This window comes from Fusarium vanettenii (genome assembly GCF_000151355.1).
Source record: "Fusarium vanettenii 77-13-4 chromosome 12 genomic scaffold NECHAsca_29_chr12_4_0, whole genome shotgun sequence".
Classification (NCBI taxonomy): Eukaryota; Fungi; Ascomycota; class Sordariomycetes; order Hypocreales; family Nectriaceae; genus Fusarium; species Fusarium vanettenii.
The window spans coordinates 284,763-298,482 of NW_003315856.1; the positions used below are offsets into that span (position 1 = coordinate 284,763).

The following is a 13,720-nucleotide window of genomic DNA, read 5'->3' on the forward strand; positions in this document are numbered from 1 at the left end:
GCCCTCCAAAACTGGCAATGGAGCTCGTGATTAGGGTTGAAAGGGGGATGAAGGACAATGATGGCCGTCAACTTTGGAATTATGGTGTGCTGAAAGATGGTGCAACTGGGACCCTGGGCTTATCTGGAAGCGCCAGCATCAGCTGAACTGTGCCGCAATTGTTGGCCTCTTTTGCAGGCCCTGTAACCAACAGAGTGGCGGGGTTGTCGCGGCCGCATACACGGCCACAGGTTCAGGGGTCTATCATGCTGCTCATTGGCCAGCGTGCTAGTTGTGTTGGTTGTGTTGGTTAACCTGAGACGCTGCGGGCGGCCATGGCAAGGCCTTTCCGGCTTTCTAAGCTTGTATTGTGGCTGTGGCCTTGCCAGGCATCCATTGATTCTGAGGTGCTGCTCACTGAAGGGTGCTTTTGCAGTTTCCTCGTGGTTTAATCTTCCAACCCCATAACATGACCGAACCTCATCATCCACATCATTCATAACAATTGCTTCTTTCCTCTCATTTCCAACATGTCAACCAATAATGCAACAGAAGATTCATTCGATCAGGCCCAGCAGAGGTTCCGCAAGGACCTCCGTGATCCCGGTCTGTACAACGAGATCTTGACGGCCAAGTCCATTAATGAGGTCTACAAGGCGACATCCGACATCCAAGCAAAGATGGGACCACAGGGCAAGATGCGACACTTGGCCAAAATCAAACCCCTGCTCGACCGCCTCACAGAGTATGCATTGGTGATCGAGGTCTTCATGCAAGCTAAACCTGAAGTGATTGCCCTGATATGGGGCCCCATCAAGATCATCCTGCTATGGTCTAGTCAAATCAGTAGCGTCCTCAACAAGATCTCGGATACACTGGAGAGCGTTGGACACGCCTTGCCACAGTTTGCGGTACTGGCGCAGACATTTGACTCCAATGACGTTGTCAAGGACGCATTAACCTTGTTCTACTTGGACATTTTGGATTTCTATCGCATCCTATTTGATTTCTTCCGCAAGACTCGTAAGTTTCCCATTAAGCCTAGTGTACGCAGCGGTCTGTACAGGTTCACTGATTGACCTTTCGATGACAGGGTGGAAGCAGATTTTTGACGTGATATGGGAGGGACAGCAGAAGAAGCTGGACGTCGTAATCGACAACTTTCAGAAACATTCGAATCTACTGCGGAGCGAGGTGACTATCCTAGACATCCAACAAGCAAGAGAAGATCGGCTTCGTTCATCAGAACACTTTACCAGAGCAGAGGCCTTTCAGGAGCTCCAAAAATACCTTGGCCTGAAAGCTCGCCTCTCTCCAAGCATGTATGACGATCGGCTAGACTGGTTGCGCAACAGGAGGACTTCCGGCTGCGCGACATGGCTGTTCCAGGATGAGAAGTTTTGCGAATGGCTCGACATCTCAAAAAGCACCGTCGTTTGGATCTGGCTACAGGGAATTCCGGGAGCAGGAAAGACGTATCTGACTGCTGCGGCTATTGAGCACACGAGGGAGCATCACCAAGCCCTCTTCGCGTTTGCGACTCATGCGAACAACAGTAGCTTTTCGGCGTTTTCGATTCTTCAATCCCTCATGTTTCAAGCTGCTGAGGATGACAAGGACTTTCAGACTCTCTTGGTTGAGTCACAAGAGCGCGAGCTTCAAGGAAACACGGGTTATATCGTGGGCTTGCTAAAAACGTTTCTTGCGACCTCTGGATCTATATTCATCATTATTGACGGGCTGGATGAGATGGAAGAGTGCGAGCGCCAGATTCTCTTGCACCGATTAACCGAACTCTCCAAAGAGTGCAAGGACCTCCGACTTCTCATCTCCAGCCGATCTGAGGACGACATCTCCAGGAGGCTCGAGGACAGGGCCACCACAATTCGAGTTGATGACAGGAACTCGGGCAGTATTCAGATCTATGTGGATCAGAGGTTTGAAGAATGGATGGCCAGCCGGCATTTCAATCCAGCCACGAAAAAAGAGCTCCTCCAGTTCATCTCGCCGTTGTCGGCAAAAGCAAATGGCAAGTCTCCATTCGTATCACCCAATGCCATGACGGTTTCCTGACATATCTTGCGTCCAGGCATGTTCTTATACGCACGAATTATTCTAGACAACTTGGAGCAGATGAACAGCATTGAAGAAATTCGATCTGAGCTCAAAGCACTTCCAAACGATTTGGAGGGCGCGTAAGTTAATTGGTCGAGGCCACGGTGTGACGCCAGAGTAGTTCCTGATCCTTCATGGCAGATACCACCGCATTTTCCGTCGCATAAACAAACTAAGACCGCAGCTTCGAGCCAAATGCCGAAAGATATTGGGCTGGATCGGGAGCGCCCCGGTTCCTCTAACAGCGCTTGAGATGGAACAGGCGTTATCCATTGATTCGAATCTGGAGAAAGAGCTCAGTGAGCCACCTCAGCTCGTCACAAATGTCAGCTTCGTGCAGATGTGTGGCCCTATCATTGAGGTTGTGGATGAGAAGCTACAGTTTGTTCACTTCACTGTCCACGAGTACGTGCCAGACACTTATCCACTGGCTCAAATAAGATTTTCCTTTTTTTTCTTTTGGCTAATTAACAGCTCAACAGGTACATATTCAGCAATGATATCCGGCACTATATTGACAAGTCATTTTCTGCCCAAGAACTGGCTTTGACACTTCTTGCCTACCTTGGCTCAAGCATCATGGATGTGGACCTTGACGACGAGGACATACAAGAGAACATCCTGACCGGGAAATATCGACTCTTTGAGTATGCGGCATTGTTCTGGCCCAAATTGGTCTATGAAACAAATGACCGAGAACAGCGTCCAGCCCATCTTCGAGAGCTGCTGGATAGACTAATGCAACGAGGGAGAAACTATCGTTTTAAAGGTACCACAGAGCGTCTGAAACCTCTCATCAAGAACTCTTATTTGCAGCGGAAATGCCCGGAAGCCCTCGCGATGGTCTGCGAGGCCTTGCAGTTTCACTTGGACGACAGGCGATATGACTGGAACTGGAGCAATAGTAAGTATTTCCCTGCGTTCATTCCATTACTGAAACCAAGTAACAATGTCTTAGGCGAGACATGGGTCGACCTAGATCCCCTGACTACTTCACAAATGTTGGTACGAATCCAAGAACAGCACGAGTCTCTAGCACTCAATCCGACGCGCGTGGCATCACTGCACTCTCACTACGGCGCCGGCCTGCTCAGGTGCAGGTTTGCGTTTTGTGAGCACAGCTATCGAGGCTTCCAAACCAGCCGCGATCGAGAAGACCACATCAAAACTCATGGAAGGCCGTGGAAATGCTCCATCCCCAACTGCGACTTTTCCTCCATTGGATTTTCGTCCAAGGCGACGCGCGACCAGCACTGGCTGAAGCTTCATCTACCTAATGCAAGCCAACTCAATACGGGCCCCGATGAGTTTGACAACCTGGATGTGGCCGAGGCCCAGCCCATCCTCTTCGGCCTTGTCATCGAAGGCGATGCCGACGGTGCCAGGCGCTTGCTCTCAGCCCCAGGTGGGAAACAGCTCAAGGCCGAAGTCATCGACTCTGCCCGCTGTCTTGCGGCCAAAGAGGGCTCCCTGGCATTGACACAGCTCCTTGCACCGGTAGGAGAGACTGGCACACCACGGATCATCGTGACGTCTGCCATCCAGAGCGAAGATGTTGAGTTCGCCAAGTGGGCCATCTCGACATCTCAGCCAGAGGACCGTGTTAAAATCATGAAGGTCGCACTTGGTTCCAAATCCGAGGAGATCTACAGCCTGTGGGAAGACTACCTGCTCAATGTGCCACACCTGGTGCCCGAGTTATCAATACATGGCGAAAAGAGTTCGTTTGATGTGCTTTTCAACCGGACACTCTTCACTGGTATCAAGAACGACCCTCTGAAGGAAGCCAGGGTGAAGCACACGTTGCGCAAGCTGGCAGATAGAATACCACCCGCTCTGCTAGGATCTCTGCTCGTAAGCGTCGCCAAGTCAAGCTGCTCCCTCTCCCTAGCAGAGGAGCTGCTAGCCTTGGGAGCTCCCATCGACTATCCAAACCAGGCCAGGAGAGCGAGCATGACGGCGCTGCAAATCGCTGCGAAAAAGACTACCAAGGAAGCGGCCCTACTCATGCAATACCTCATCCTCAATGGAGCAGATCCGAACCCGATGCCATGGATACATCTTCGCCCCGGGAAAGAAAAAGGCGCAAGAGGCATCGCCCAGTATGTGGGCAGGACGTGGGACGAACTGGTGGAGGCTGGTGCTGAGGCCAGATCTGAGTTACAGCAGAGGATGTGCGTGGGTGTTCATTCGCGAAGGTAGGATATCGACGAATAGTTTATACTATGTTTTGCCTCAAGGTGGTCAGAGGAAAAAATAAATGTACTCGCCTAGCCCAGTGATAGCAATGGGTGGGAAGCTGCCCGGTCCAAGAAATGGAAATAGCTCTTGATATGTTTGAGTTTCGTCTAAGCAATGGTGCCTCAATGTCATTCATGTCCTGTGGCTTCTCACATGCATTTGATATCAGCCCAGCCAACAATTTCACGTTGTATGAGTGCGAATGCCAACATAGCGCAGGTATGAAAATCTTCCCCGGGCGTCCCCTTCTCATCTTTCTAAGAGCTGGAAGCAGAGGTGTTCCACTCTTATCCAGGAGAATATCTCAGGGTCACAACAGATCTTGGGCTCATCTCTCAGGGAATAGCCCTCGGAATACCCCTGGAAATGACTGGAGATAAGCCAGTGGGAAATTGTTTTTATCTCCATAGTAGCCTTATCGGGACTTTCTTTAATCTTGCCCGCGCCGATAGTTCCATGCCGAAACCTTGGTGGCGTTAAGCGATGCGCTACAAGGTACACAAGCTCGATGCATGGTTGTTGCAGGTAAATCAAAGTGCAGTTGTCATTTACAGTCGAGTCTAAGCTCTTTATCACTCTGGATACCAAACAATAGAGTATGTATCAAGAGTCAGCCGCTGATCTGAATTGTTCTGGAATTGGAACCAAGACGCCAGTTGGAGACGTGGTTGTCGCGTCCCGTGAGGAAGGGTGCATTTAAACCATATACCCGATGGCATTCGTTCCCTACATCGATGGCATCTGCCCTGAATTGCTGTGTTCATTCACACTTCTATCTAACCCTATTTCTGTACAGATATTACAATAGCCTGTTGTTGACTGAATCCTGTCTCCTTGGAGTTGAGAGAGTCTTTGACCAACTTGAGTACTTTTCAACACAAAAGGGCAAAGAATTGGAGATGATAACTAATTAAGATTCATGTCAGTTTCTATATAGCAAAAGACCGGTAAGCAGCCCGGACAATTGATGCGGTTCTTCATCTTGCCATAGGGTAGGTAGGTCATTCGGAACACTGTCTCAGCTTTTGAGGCACCCCGGCAAATCGCACAAACTGGCGGGGCCATCATTAGCAATCCATGTCAGTATTTCATCAGATACAGCTCTTGTTAAAAGACAAACTAAAATCTCACCTTATTTATATTCTTACGATAGATAGTAAAAAGGGTTTCGAACCATTTGTTTGACTGGTGGAAATTATGAGTTCGCAACAGCCAATGACGTATCTAAAGCATTAGTGACTGATAGAGAGTACATGGCAATTCCCACTACACGCGCACTTGGGAAAGTATCTGCTAGCAGATCTTAGCATACAGGATACCCCACACACCCCATGGAGAGCTTGAGGAAACTCGTGGCCCAGCTACCTCAGAAGCCACCCAGCATCCATGTTGCTCGCTCGTTCTTCTGGGCGCCGTTAATCACTCCCATGAATAGCCGTGGTTTTTCCGTGAGGGAGGGCTTGAATCATTGTTCACACCCTCAGACACGATTTTCATTCTAAGATCGTGAGATTCGAGACCGAAACCAAGCGAGTCATACTAGTTAATTATAGTCATATTACATGCATTAAGTAGTATAGGTAAGTCTACATGATTCACTCTCTTACAGGCGTCCAACTACTCTATGTACAAAGCAAGCTATTCTAACCGCTTGCTTAGGCGACAGGACCAAAGAAGCTGAACTTGCCACTAGGGTCGTACTTCTTCTTCAGGCTCTGCAGGCGCTGCTGCCGCCACGACTCGCTTCCATACCACTGCTTGGGCGTCTCATCACCGTAGGCATAGTTGACATAGGCACGCTTCTCGGGCAGGCCAGAGGCCTTGTGGAGGATGTAACGAAGCTGGTTGCCGAGCTTGGCCGCCTTCTTGTCGAGGTCAGCGCCGGCGGGTTTGTAGGTGATGAGAGGAGCAGTAAGAAGGTTGGCATCACGGAAGGCAAAGGCGGCCGACTTGCTGTCGACGGCGCGGAGACCCTGGGTGGAGTAACCCTCGAACATGAAGAGGGAGTTGGCAAAGGGAGAGCCAGATCCGACGTTGGAGGCAAAGTGCTTCCAGGCCTTCTTCATGGCCTTGATGTCGTAGGACTGGAGATACAGAGGGAAGCGGGGGTTAACAAGGCCATCCTTCTGGCAGGGAGGAGCGTCGAGACTGATGCCAGTCCACTTGGCGAGGTCACGGTAGTCTCCAGAGTCGGGCGTGATAGCGAGAGGACCAATGTCGTGGAAGGGCTTGCTGATGGCAGCATCAACAGTCTTGACGCCTTCCTGGATGATCCAGAAGAGGATGATGGGCTGGCAAGGGTTAGCGACAGGCATGATGGTAGACAGGCAGGTGACTTACGTTGTTAGGGTCGGCGTCCGGGTTGTTGAGCCAGTAAGACCAGTTGATGACACCCTCAGGCTGCTTCCTGAGAAGATGGTCGTTGGCAGCCTGGTAAACCTCGGCGACCTGGTCACCACTGTAGACGAGGGTCTCGATGGCCCAGTCGCTGTGCTCAATGTCGTAGATCTTAACAGTAGCAGAGGTGACGATGCCAAAGTTGTGGCCAGCACCCTTCATGGCCCACCAGAGGTCAGAATCCTGGTTGATGGTCTTGATGGAACCGTCGGCGAGGACGACACGAAGGGACACCCATTGGTCGGCGATGATGCCATGGTGACCCTGGAGCCAACCGTGACCACCACCAAGGGCAGGACCCATGTAGCTGACACACTCGCAAGTGCCGGTCACTGTAAAGAGTCAGTACCACGTGTCGGATGCAAGGGAGGAGACATACCAGTCTGCTTGCCAGCGGCCCAGAGGGTATCGGTGACCTTCTTGGATGGGGCACCACCTCCGATCTTGACGGTCTTTCCGTCCTTAGCGATGGAAACACCGTTGAGCTGGTTCAGGTAGATCTCGATGCCATGGTCCATACGAGCCAGAGTGGTGATGGCTCCATGGGCAGTGTTGTAGGCGAGGAAGGGCAGCTTCTTCTTGTTGGCATATTTGACCTAAAAGAGTTATTACAGGCCCACGTAATGCCAAGCAAGGAACCTACCGTCTCGGAAACATCCTTCTCAGTACCGGGGACGACAACAACATTGATCGTGGGGGCACCTAGGACCGACCATCGAGTGGTGGCCTTGACAAAGTCATCAGAGCCAGGGAAGTAAATCTTGGCAGACTTGGACAGCTTCTCTCCAAGCTTGCCAATGTCCTCAGGGCACTTCCCCCCCAAGCTTCCGCTGACAGGAGTCGTGGCACAGACAGAGGTGGTCGCCCAGGCGGCGAGAGCCGTCAGGAGCTCGAGCTGAAACCAACGCATTGCAAGACCAGAGACGCCACAAGGAGCCGATCAATTTCAAGGGGATGAAGTGTGGGAGTGCCTGCGGCCGTTTGGAGAGAAAAAACTTCAGCTGCAGGAACAAGAGTCCTAGTCTGGGCTGAACGAGTATTTAACCTGCATGCGGGATTTGGCACCGCCGCCTCACGACTTGCTGCATCAAGGATATCCATGGTTACATTTTAGAGTCCCGATGTTTCTCCCCTGGTTCTAGCGTAGTCAATTTCCCCATGCTTCTTTCCGGTGAGTGCAAAAAAGCTCAAAGCCACCTTGAACCCTGCGAGTCTGTGCCACATTGGCGCGGTCTGGATGCAGATTTAGCTGCCCCGTTCTAGTAAAGGCACCGGCGGCCCCCTAGCCTGCAACGGCTCCAAATGGTTCAAGCATGTTAGCGCATACTACCCGGGTGGACCGGCAAATGAAGCTCATCGTCGTCCAGCGGAAATCCTTCCGATTGAGTCAGGCACAGGGATCTACCGGGTGGTCCTCCACGACTCCACGGCTAAGGGGGATCATCAACGGGTCGGTTAACTGTAGTTCAAGTCCAACCCGGACCAGCCGGATCTACAAGTGAGGTAGCAATCGCCCCGCCTCGAATCGAGGCAGAGTCGTATGAGAACTGACGCCCGTCGAGATTGACGAGATCTCACGGGAACAGGATCTCGAACGTCTCATCGCCAGGAACCGTCTCCCTCCCCGGGGGCCCTGTAAAGAGCCCCTTGAATCGAACGATTGTGGCTTGCACCAAGGCGTTTCCCCCTCCTGAATAGTACAGTTACAGTGCGCAAGTGGCGTTTCTAGCTGCTTTACCTTGTCGAACTTCCGCGGCACCTTGGCGCGCCATTTTCAGCAACCTGCTATTGCTGATTCGGTGACCTCTTAGCACGAGCAAGTTCTCTTTAGGAAGCTGCTGAACCCGAGAACTCTCTAGCCTTGGCTTACTCAGTTATTTTCTTTTCTTTTTTTGACAATTCACTCTTCCCTTGTTCCGTTAGGGCCAGGGGCGCAGGCTGGACGTTAGAGGTTTATCGCGTCAACCGAGTCCGTTTCCTTGGTTTCGAGTCTTTGAGGTTCGAGAGCTTTGGGAAGACTCTGCAGACTTTGGCCAAGTAAATACATATGGGGTGCCCCCCATTCCGGAGCCATGGCGTCGGGCCGTTCCTCTTTAACTTCTCTCGTTTCTTGGAGACGCTCGTGATTTGTTGTTTTTATTCGTTCTTTTTGACTTTCTCTTGTTATCATGTCTAACGCTGCCGAGGCGGCTGCGGCTGCGGCTGCGGCTGCGGCAGCCTTTCGAGCTTCGGCCATTGAGTCTTGGACTCTTTACGCTATTGGTGTTCTCTCGACGTTTCTCCGATTTTATGCTCGCATGAGGGTTGCCGGCTTTAGAGGTCTCCAAACTGAGGACTACCTCATGGTCCTTGCTATTGTTTGTCTTCCGGTGTTCAACTCTCATACGCAGCTGCTGACTTTTGTTAGTGCTTTTATACAGTCCAAACAAGTCTGGCCTACAGCATCGGAAGCCTTGCACATGGCTTGGCCAACAGTGGCATGACTGATGCTGAGCGTGCGGCCCTGTCACCAAACGACCCCGAGTACCAATTCAGGCATGCATCTTGCCGACCAAGAGTATAGGCACAATAACTGACCGTCGCTTTAGGATCATTGGCTCCAAGATTCAAGTCGCTGGCTGGACCATCTACTCGGCTCTGATCTGGTGCCTCAAGCTCTCAATGCTGTTCTTCTACACTCGACTTACCGTACGATCTCTCGACTATCCCGCCCGACCTAGGCGACTAACATTCTTCAGGATGGACTCGGTCGGCGATACGTCATTCGGATTTACATTGGATTTGCTCTCGTTATCAGCACCTTCATCGCAACAATGATCGCCGTCTTTGGAGGATGCCAGCCTTTCGACAAATACTGGCAGATCAACCCCAATCCTGGCAGTATGTCTTGTCCTTCCCTCATTAAGTCACCTTAGCTAACCAACGACTTCAGCTTCCTGTCAAGCCGCCATCTCCAGACCCATCGTATGGGTGTCGTTCGCCGCAAACGTCTCGACCGATATATACCTTATCGCTATTCCTCTTCCCATGTTGTGGGGATCTAGCTTGAAGATGATTAAGAAGATTGCTTCTACATTCATCCTGGGCGCCGGTATCTTTGTTCTTGTTTGTGCCATTATGAAGAGTGTCTTTGTTCTGGTGGTAAGTCTACATGCTGTCCCTCCACTTCAACCCCACTAACCCTTGAAACAAGGACCCTGTAAATGGAGCACAGCTTGCCGGAGCATGGGGCACGCGAGAAACTTTTGTTGCCGTCATCACGACCAACCTTCCTCTTCTGTTCCCTCTTTTCAGGATATGGCTCACCCCCTTTTTCGGAAGTGTCCTACGGTCGTCACAGAAGACGTACCAAACACCATCAGGCTTCCGTACCATCGGTGGTGGTGGCGGCGGCGGCCGAAGCCGAAGCCAAAGCCGTCGTGGCCCTCCAACTGCAAACCCCATCTCGGCCAATCTTTCCTTCAACGATAGCGAAGAGCGTATAGTGAAGGGAGAGGCACACACTTTGAGGGAGTTCCCCTCGCCGGATTCCAACAGCAACAACAGCAATCCATTCAATGGCATTGTAGTCTCCAACATTGTCGAGATAAAACACGAAACCAAGGAGGGTCGGACAAGCAAGTATGGTGTAGACCCACCAGGTGGATGGTGATTCAGAAGGATATAGAGGATTTGGGAAGGTTATGGGAAAATAGAGGGTATCATATTAGATCAATTCAAGTTACGGCCTTTCTTATGTCATATTCTACTGTCTCTTTACGATAATACTGAGCGATGTTCACTAAGGTAGATGTTGATGGCAGAAAATGCTTCGAGGCCAGGGTTTGTCGCACTACCTGCCACCTTTGCCCACCAAAACCAGGGGTCAAAACTGCTTGACCATCTTTTCACCATGATCGGCTTAGTGCCTCTTAGTGCCTTGTTTTCTAATCACTATATTGCTCTGTTCAATTCAAACGCCGTTGTCAGCCAGAACCAGCCACCAATGCCCACCATCACAGTCAGCTTATGGCAACAAGCTATTGAGACTAAATATGCACACTTGAAAATGGCAAATTTCTCACCTGAGCTACTTGTCTTTTGCATTCTCTCGGGAGTACGGACCGAGAAAGTGCATGGCAGGCCCCGCGATGAAAAAGCAAATCATCCCTGGCTGTAGATTGTGGACTCTGCTGGGGTAAATGAAGAAGCTCACATGTCACCTCGGCCTCTTTTTCGATTTGAACCAGGGCTTGTGTTCCGAAAGCCGACTGGAGCCTCCTCTTCCCGAAGGTATCCCTGTATTTCAACTGACAGGCATTAACACTCAGACACAATAATCTCGCATAAGTCCAAGCTCTCACAGATCTGGAAGGAGGTTTCCGACATTGCACAGCTGGAGCTGATCCTGTAACCAACAGAGTCATATTGGGTATCATGATATGAACTGCTGCAATTCCACGGTGTTTTATGGCATTGTGGTTTAATGATGCTATGTGTTTATGAGTACGTTCTTTGCTCCTGTGCATGACGGAGACGTCAGTAAAAGAATATGAAAGAACTACTGTAATGCATCAACTTTCAACGACGCGCACGTCCGAGCTCTTCTTCTATTCAACTCACTCAAATCTAAAGTCCATATTAACCTAATCAATACAACGGCATCAAACCTACTCGTTTGGTGGCTTTGGTCGAAGTGTGGGCTTATGGCAGCGAACTAGTCACCAAAGCCGTTGTGAGTAAGACAGACCCTCGATTTTAATAGAGATCACTGTGGCATAAAAGAAGAAGGAGTTTAGGACCAATGTCTTTATAGCATCAAATCAAGAAATGAGGAGACTCCCCCTCCCTTGGCTAACAAGAAGAGAGACAGTGCCCCTACAACCAGTAAACTCAAGATTCGTTACCTTCTACAAATCAAAGATAGCTTTATGAAATTAGGTGTGATGTTCTGGACGCTATGTTTGGATCGTATCACTCTGCTGAAAGCCTTGCCCTTTGCTGGTATGCCCAATACCCTTGGCGTCTGCATGCATCGAGGAGTGCAAGGACGGTGAGTAACAACCAAGCCTTTGCCAACAAGCCAGAATTCTCACTTGTTCAGTGTGCAACATGGTGCAGTTCTGCCTTTCGAAGCTCGCCTTACCCCTTGAGGTTCATGCCAGCTTTGGTGTTCCCGATCCCGGGAGCGCTAGGGGCACATCGAGCTAGCTCATTGCATAGAAAGATCAGTGCCCCAAAGTCGTTGCGATCTCCTTCAAGTGTTATTGGAGCTTTAATATTACTCTTTGCCGTGGGAAGTACTCACACTTGTTCTGACCTCATATGTGGTTCAGTCGCTCCCAGGCTCCAGCAAAAGCATTGCTCAGTGGTCATTTGCGAATAGCCCTGCCAACTTCTACTTTCCTTTTCAACGTATCCGTCGTACACTCGATCAAAGAACACATGAAGAGACACACAGCAACATTTACACCCAATGCTGCAAAATACGGCAAAGCTAAGATAAAGTTGAGCTTCTATAGAAACCTACTTAATAGTGGAGAGATGAGCCTCGCAGGGCAAGATGCCACCTTTCCTTAGCCTTATCAACTTCAACTGGCAAAATAAGACCTGGGCAATAGTCTGAATGTTTCTGATCGGGGCAGTGAGTACGGTGCTCTTGTGATATGAAATCGAGTCTTGCTCCTGTTCATTCTTTACTGTCAGTGGTGGCTTTTCGTCGCATCATAAATCAATACGCCAGTCAAATAGTGATAGATCAGCTTTTTTTGAATGCCATGGCCTTATTATAGATGTGAAGATCCCGTCGTCTCTTCAACTGGGCTACTTCCTCTCCCAATTGCCTCAGAGCATGTCTCGTCTCCTCATCGCGATACTTGCCTGTCTCGTCCAAAAACAGCAAGATAGTGGGAAATATTAACCGAGTTCCTCAAGATTCTACAACAAAGGTCTCACAAAAAAGGCTTTTCCAGCCGCGTGGTGTGCTTGTGGTGTCTCAGACTCGCGTGTGAACCTAGCAATGGCTCCCTCTTGGCCGTGACTCTGATATGTACGCAAGAGACATGGAATGCGCGAAACACCTTGCGGTTAGCAACTCAGTTGGAAAAATTGAGGCTGGTAATCATGAAATCTTTTTGAATCACAGTTAGTCCGACATCGCAATCCATAGGGTTTGTTGCACGCATCAAGCACCTCCCTTCTCGCAGGACTACCGAATACAAAGAGAGAACTCGGAAGTTTTCGTTTGAGACACATCGCTAAAACTGAGACATGAGCGAGTTTAAGGCTCTGATAAATGATTATTGTGGTGTATTCAATCGGCAGATAGCATCCCCCTTGAACTAATATTGCGCAAAGAGACCTTTACCGAGCGGGTACCTCGTTGAAAAACTCCAGATGGCTATGACATGTTCGCATGATTTCGTCTTCTCTTTGGAGTACCAGGCATAGTTGCGAGCAGCCTACTTCATGGTATAACACTGGCATAGCATCAAACCTAATGCTGCAGAACATTAAAACTAGAGGTCGTGCAACATTATCGAACGCGACTTGGCTCTTCTGCATAGTAACATCACCTTGACAGAGCCAGGTCGTAGTGAAACTGACGAAAGTTAGCTCTGCAGTCAAAGGTTACACTTCGTATAGCAGATATTGGTGCATTGGTATCGGAGGCAAGCATCGCTTGTTGCCCGGAACTATGACCAGTCAGCTGAGAGCCGTAACTTTGGAGGACTAGTTATTCTACAGCCAAATGGGATTTTACGAGAAGCTAAAAAGGAGCTATTGTTGGCATTGACCAGGTAGCATTCCAGAATGGTCGGCCACTTGGTTCGTATTCGAGAAGTGGCAGTTGAGAGTTTGCGAGCTAGCATGCAGGAATAGTTACATCGCTAGGAACAGGATCTTAACTAGCGCAGACTCTCAAATGGATAAATGGAGCACTCGATTAACGTTAAATCCTGGGTACGTTGGTTGAGTCTTCAAAGCATGGCGGGAAGGATGCAGGAAT

The 13,720-nt window shown here is 49.9% G+C and overlaps 3 protein-coding genes across 3 annotated transcripts; 2 read left to right on the top strand and 1 right to left on the bottom strand.

Moving 5' to 3' along the window:
• Positions 1-509: 509 nt before the first annotated feature.
• NECHADRAFT_87481 (uncharacterized protein) lies at positions 510-4,296 on the top strand (the record flags this gene model as incomplete). Its single annotated transcript, XM_003043256.1, has 6 exons — positions 510-1,002; positions 1,046-2,022; positions 2,113-2,174; positions 2,236-2,499; positions 2,577-2,998; positions 3,053-4,296. 6 exons carry the CDS (start codon positions 510-512, stop codon positions 4,294-4,296), a joined length of 3,462 nt encoding a protein of 1,153 aa, XP_003043302.1.
• A 1,694-nt stretch (positions 4,297-5,990) lies between these two features.
• NECHADRAFT_53445 (uncharacterized protein) lies at positions 5,991-7,642 on the bottom strand (the record flags this gene model as incomplete). Its single annotated transcript, XM_003043358.1, has 4 exons — positions 5,991-6,626; positions 6,676-7,064; positions 7,112-7,328; positions 7,376-7,642. The coding sequence occupies 4 exons, from the start codon at positions 7,640-7,642 to the stop codon at positions 5,991-5,993; spliced, it is 1,509 nt and encodes a 502-aa protein (XP_003043404.1).
• Positions 7,643-8,900: 1,258 nt separating this feature from the next.
• NECHADRAFT_87483 (uncharacterized protein) lies at positions 8,901-10,384 on the top strand (the record flags this gene model as incomplete). The annotated part of the gene is made up of 6 exons (XM_003043257.1): positions 8,901-9,089; positions 9,140-9,255; positions 9,321-9,420; positions 9,471-9,612; positions 9,665-9,873; positions 9,926-10,384. 6 exons carry the CDS (start codon positions 8,901-8,903, stop codon positions 10,382-10,384), a joined length of 1,215 nt encoding a protein of 404 aa, XP_003043303.1.
• Positions 10,385-13,720: the final 3,336 nt, after the last annotated feature.